Source organism: Salvia hispanica, chromosome 4, assembly GCF_029641045.1.
Source record: "Salvia hispanica isolate PSC_SH4W2 chromosome 4, Shi_PSC_v1, whole genome shotgun sequence".
In the NCBI taxonomy this organism is placed as follows: domain Eukaryota; kingdom Viridiplantae; phylum Streptophyta; class Magnoliopsida; order Lamiales; family Lamiaceae; genus Salvia; species Salvia hispanica.
The window spans coordinates 19,535,259-19,541,516 of record NC_142695.1 but is presented as its reverse complement, the minus strand read 5'-3'; the positions used below and the strand labels follow the sequence as shown (position 1 = coordinate 19,541,516).

General features: G+C 30.7%; 1 protein-coding gene across 1 annotated transcript; it reads left to right on the top strand.

The window, feature by feature from the left end:
• The first annotated feature begins 2,185 nt into the window (after positions 1 to 2,185).
• Positions 2,186 to 5,251, top strand: LOC125194800 (uncharacterized). Its single transcript, XM_089056587.1, has 3 exons — positions 2,186 to 2,232; positions 4,249 to 4,590; positions 4,676 to 5,251. Exons 2-3 carry the CDS (start codon positions 4,249 to 4,251, stop codon positions 5,249 to 5,251), a joined length of 918 nt encoding a protein of 305 aa, XP_088912713.1. The 5' UTR covers positions 2,186 to 2,232.
• The last annotated feature ends 1,007 nt before the right edge of the window (positions 5,252 to 6,258 follow it).

The window sequence follows — 6,258 nt, the reverse complement described above, 5'->3', positions numbered from 1 at the left end:
GATACTAAACTATCTAGGATGCAGGGAGTATTAAATTATAGCATATGCATTTTAAGGATGAAATGAAATAAATTTTTTGTGAGCTGATAAAATTGGCTTTGTGCATGCCATGCTTTAAACATAGTACCATATAAAGTTTTTCATTTACATTACATTTAAATCGTCGCATAACTTTACATATTTAAGCATGAAACTTCTGCAGAACAGACCCAAATTAAACCTTCTAATTGAACTTATAGTAGTATTAAATTTCCAACATATTTGCGAGTACTGCATACTAGGCTACTAGCATGAGTACTAGACTACTAGTGCACCCAACATGGGTTGTTATTGAAATTGAAATTGAAATTAAAAATTGATTTGTTAATAAAATTGAGTAGAACTCTACTAGTATTATTTCCTAGTCGTCTTTAGGTCACCTACTACTCCATAGTTTAGACTTTCACATCTAACTTTAAATTTTTTTTATTTCTCGACTTGACATGATGTTGGACATTCATAGTAATTAGTAGGAATTATGCCACTATAATAAGTCTCCTCATATGTAATGATATTCCAAAAACTATGGATAAATTTATGAAGTGCAAGGTAAAACATATCTCGTAAGTAAGCACATATAAAATGTGATTCACCTTGCCACTGACTTACCAATGAATTGCAGACAAAGCAAAATAAATTAAAGGTTTATGTCAATGACTGCTGGGTAAAATTAAAACTAATTACAGTTAAGAAATATTTAGTCGAAACAAATTAATTAATTGTTCTTGCCGACTTTTGATAAAAGACAATATTATTACTCCTTCCGTCCCATAAAATTTGTCACTTATTTTAATTTTCGTTCGTACTTAAAAATTTGTCACCTTTCATTTTTTCCATTTTTGATAGTAGATTCCACATTCCACTATTTCGTTCTCACTCACATTTTATTATAAATTTATATATATAATTAGGACTCACATATGCCACTAATTTTTTCAACCTCTTTCTATTACATTTCTTAAAATTTTGTCAAGTCAAATGGTGACAAATTATAATGGACGGAGGATGTACTAGGGTTCCATTTTCATCCCATTCAGTATTCAACCAAAATTTTCTCGTGTATTAATATTTTGGTGTATGTATATAAAAATAGAAACATTCAATAATTGTACACCATATGCAACTAGTTATATTAGTTTCATAGGCAATTGATTTGTACACTATATCAGTAATAGTAATATAAGATAATTGGTAAATGCATTTTTCCTCTTCAGCATGGATATATAATAAATTGAAATTATATACTTGTAGTGCCTTTGTTATTTATTCATTAAAGTATAAGCTTTCAAATGCATTAGATCTTGGCAGACAAGAGTATTAGAAAGAGCATGTGAATGCAATTAATACACATTTTCTGAAAGAACAAGCTGCTTCATGACTAGCTAGAAAATTAAAAGGCCCTTCGTTTCAGTGAAAAATCCGAGCAATATTAGTAATCATATCCAATAATGAAATTAATTTTGTTTTCTTTTTTATAACAGTTCTTCGGCATTTTCTGGATTATTGATATACGACCGTCTAAGCTGCCCATTATTGGAACAAAACAATCTGAACCCACAGATTGATAAATTATGTCCTCTTTCTCTCTCTCGTTATATTTTATTTCAAATTTGATTCAAACGTGGAGCAATATAATCTACCTTGTTGATGCTCAATAATTAATCGAGTAGTTTATTTGATTTAAAAACAGTAGTATCACATCCATGCGATGCATGCACAACCCATTTATACTAATAAAATAATTTTATGAAATAATAAATATATACTCCGTCCGTCCCATTAGAAATGAAACATTTGTTTTTCGGCACATGATTGTATGTAGTGATTAATTTGTGAATTAATGAGGAAAGAATAAAGTACTAAGGCCACGTTTGGTTGCCCGGATTCTGGCAGGGAAAGTAATTTGATTCCTCAATTTTTAAATTCCAATGTTTGTTTGATTTTTAAAGAAATTAGGAAAGTAATCAGAATCCTAAAAATGTGGAAAGTTGGGCAAAATACGCGGATTATGATTCCCTAGCCTAACCCAATTATTCTTTTTCCAAACCTGAGGATTTTAAAAGATAGCAAAAAATATACGCAAAAAAAATCCTCTCTTCTCTTCTATTTATTTGCGGTTCTTTTCTATTCTCCACACTTTCACTTTTGATTTGCAGTCAGTCAAATTTCTGCCCAAATTCTCTTCAATAACAAGTAAGATTTTTGCTTCTTATCAAGAAATTTATGATTTATATTCTAGGTTTCTACAATTTTTTGTGCACTGAGTCGTATATATGCATATGACTGCTTCTGTTTTGTATTTTCATATATACACGTATATTTGTATTGTACTATGTATATAAAATGTGTTATGTCCGTGAGATCTTATGGTGTATAGCTTTTAAATGTCACAAATTTTCAATTCAGATTATTTTTTGTGAATATGTGCAAGCTATTGTTGTAGTTCTAATTATTTATTCTTATCAGCTTTATATTAGGCTTGTTTAGAAATAATTTTGTTTTAGTTTTTAAAAATTGTTATGTCTAGTTTAATTTCTCAGGGTCTCTTGGGAAGGATGATGAAAGTAAAATCAAATTTGGGAAAACATCTTTTCCTTCTAATTAGTACGCATATGAAGAGAATGGATACATTGAAGCTAATGATGCTTATGATTAGAGCTATTGTTGCACATCACTATCGAAAATATTATTTAAAGACCCCATATTCCGTAAGTGAGATTGACCGATCACGTTACATTCACAGACTGATCTATGAGAGTGATACCACATGTCATGAACAATTACGTATGGATAGATATACATTTAGGCGCCTAGTTCACATGCTTGGAACTATTGGACGACTAAGACCTACGAATAACCTGACAGTTGATGAGCAAGTTGCTATATTTTTGTACATCCTAGCCCATCATCAAAAGAATCGTACAATGAAAACTAATTTCATGCGGTCAGGTGAAACAATTAGTAGGTATTTCAATAGGGTACTCAATGCGGTTCTTAGGCTTCAAGGTCATTTACTAAAAGCTCCCTCCTCTATACCTGAGGATTCAATTGATGCGAAATGGAAATGGTTTAAGGTATCCTAAAAACACCTTCTTTTTCATTATATAAACAAATATCTTTAATATTGATTGAGTTAAAATTGTAGAATTGCATAGGAGCTCTTGATGGTATCCACATTGAAGTGAAAGTATCCGAGGTTGATAAACCTAGATATCGCAATAGAAAAGGTCATACTTCTACAAATGTTTTAGGAGTATGTTCATAAGACATGCAATTTATATATGTACTTGCGGGTTGGGAAGGCTCAGCGGCAGATGGTAGAGTGCTTCGAGATGCTTTAAGTAGAAGAAATGGGTTACCAATACAAGATGGTACGTAGCTAGACACTTTTAAAATTTTAATTCAATATATATGAATAATCTAATCAATAAATTTTTAAAATTAGGTTACTACTATTTAGTGGATGCGGGTTACACAAATGGCAAAGGCTTTCTTGCTCCTTTTAGAGGGCAAAGATATCATCTTAGTGAATGGAGGAATGGGCGTCAACCAACAACTCCAGAAGAATTTTTTAATATGAAGCACGCATCAGCTAGAAATGTTATTGAGAGGTGCTTTGGTATGCTAAAGATGCGCTGGGGCATTATTAGGAATCCAAATTTTTATCCAATCAAGCAACAAGGAAGAATTATAATGGCATGTTGTCTTCTTCAAAATCACATTAGAGAACATATGCCAGTTGATCCTATTGAAAATGATTATGGTGACAATTTGCGAAATGAAGAAGAGGCTATTGGACTAGATGGAGAATCAATTACTTCTGTTGAACCAACTCAAGAGTGGACAAATTGGAGATATAATTTAGCTAATGAAATGTTTAGTCAGTGGATGGAAAGTAGACATGTTGCTTGATATTAGTATTTTATTTTTTTCTTTCATAATATCTGAATTTACAAGTGGCAATCTGACATTTTGTGTTGATTGAGGTTATTAATATCTTTTTGTTGATTTATCCGATAAATTCTTTTAGCTTTCAGTTTGATTTTTTTTTATCTTTTATATCATAACATGTATGTTAGTTTCTAGTATATTTGCTCATGTTTGATATCAAGAATCTCAGTATCTTGCTTCTTTGGTGTTTTTTTATTTATGTTTGAAGCTCATTCATATAAGAGAATTGTACAGTACTTGTTTCTATCAATTTTTCAGATGGCTCGCCGAGGAAAGAGTAATCATGTATGGACTATTGAAGAAGATGCAAAACTCGTAGAATCCATTGTTGAGTTGAAGAGGAGTAAGAATTGGGATGGTGAAAGTGGAAGTGGGTTGAGGAAAGGTTATCAAAAGGAGTTGGAAAAAATATTACAAGAAAAGCTTCCAGGTAATGGTCTTAAAGAAAAGCCACACATCGAATCTCGTTGTAAGTTACTGAAAAAACAATATCATGCTATCTATAATGTACGTGCTAATGGAGAATTGAGTGGCTTTGGCTGGGATGATGAAAGAAAATGTGTTACTGCAAGTGCAGATGTTTGGGATGATTATTTGAAGGTAAAAATTTGTATATTTCTTATTCCATTTTTATTTATTTGTTGCATGACGAAATATTATAATGAAATTGTGTTATTGTGTGTAGAGCCATCCAGATTGTACTTTCATGAAAAACAAGTCTTTCCCTTACTTTGATCAACTATCAATTGTATGGGGTAAAGATAGAGCTGCTGGATTACATGCTGAAGTTCTAGTAGATGTAGTCGAGGAATTAGATAGAGAAGAAAATGTAGATCAAGTAGATGGAGAATCTGGTGAAGATGGTGTACCTTCATTAACTACACCTCGCGACGAAGGAACTTCAAAAAGACTTGATCGTAAGAGGAGAAGAAGTTCAGATGGTTTCATATCAAGTTTGGAGCGAATGACTAATGTGTTTGCTGCGCATATGGATAAGTCGAATGATCAAATGAACAAGATTCTGGAAAGTGTTACCGGAGGTGACAAAGAGAAAAAAGACAACCGTCGTATGCTTTATGAGAAATTGCAAGAGATTGAAGCGTTAACTGATTCTCAGAGACAAAAAGCTGCAATGAAACTTGTTCGAGATCCTGATTTATTAGATTACTTTTTCACTCTTCACGATGAAGGGGCGAAAAAGATGTTTCTAATAGAACTATTAGGATGGAATTACTTTTATACGTTTTTGCTACAAGACTAGACTTCTTCAATTTCATGTTATTGACTATCTAAACATTATTTGCTTTTTTAATTATATTCAATCCGTGTTTTTTTTTTAAAGTAAGTTTTGTATTGTATTTTCTATATTTTCATAATTTATTAGATGCATGTAATGAGAATTATATTTAAGTAATTATATTTAATTAGCATTATTGATATTAGAAGGATGATATATATATATATATATAGGGTTTTGATCTATGAAGACCAGATTTAACTACAGAAACGTAGAACAAAGTCATACGTAGGGCATTTTTAGGTCATAGTTAGTTTATTTTTCGGTCATGCTAACAAAGCATGACCTAAAATGATCTTAATATGACATAAACCCAAATCTTATAATATGACCTAAAACTACTTAATTATGACCTTCCGTATTTTTGGTTAATTATTGACCATTAGATCATCTAATCTTAGGGTCAAGATTTGGGCTGCATTTTTGGATTTAAATGCATTCTTATTTTGATCATCTCCCTATATATATATATATATTTTGATTAATTGTTGTAGTTTTTAGTTTAGTATTTAAAGTTAATATAAAATTCAAAATCTTGACGTTTTCCAAACACTGGAAAGTAAAATTATTGGGAATCATATTACTAGGAATCACTTTCCTGGAAATCACTTTCCCTGCCAACTTTCCTTTCCTTTACTTTCCTGACAACCAAACATGCCCTAAGAGATAAGAAAAAGTAGAAATGAAGTTATTTCCATTTTATGAAACATTTCATTTTTAAATGAGAGTATATTTACACGTAAAATTTTGTATTAAAAATGGTATTACCATTTTATTGAATATTTTATCATATACTACTATCGTGTAATTTTAAGTAAATGAAACCAATTAAATACGTTAGTTAATTAATTAAATAGATTAAAATTAAATAATTGATAACGCAATTAATTACGTGAAGCCAATATCTATGAATTACAATCCTTATTACTAATTAAAATTTATTAAAATTATTGTTAATCTAGACAAATATA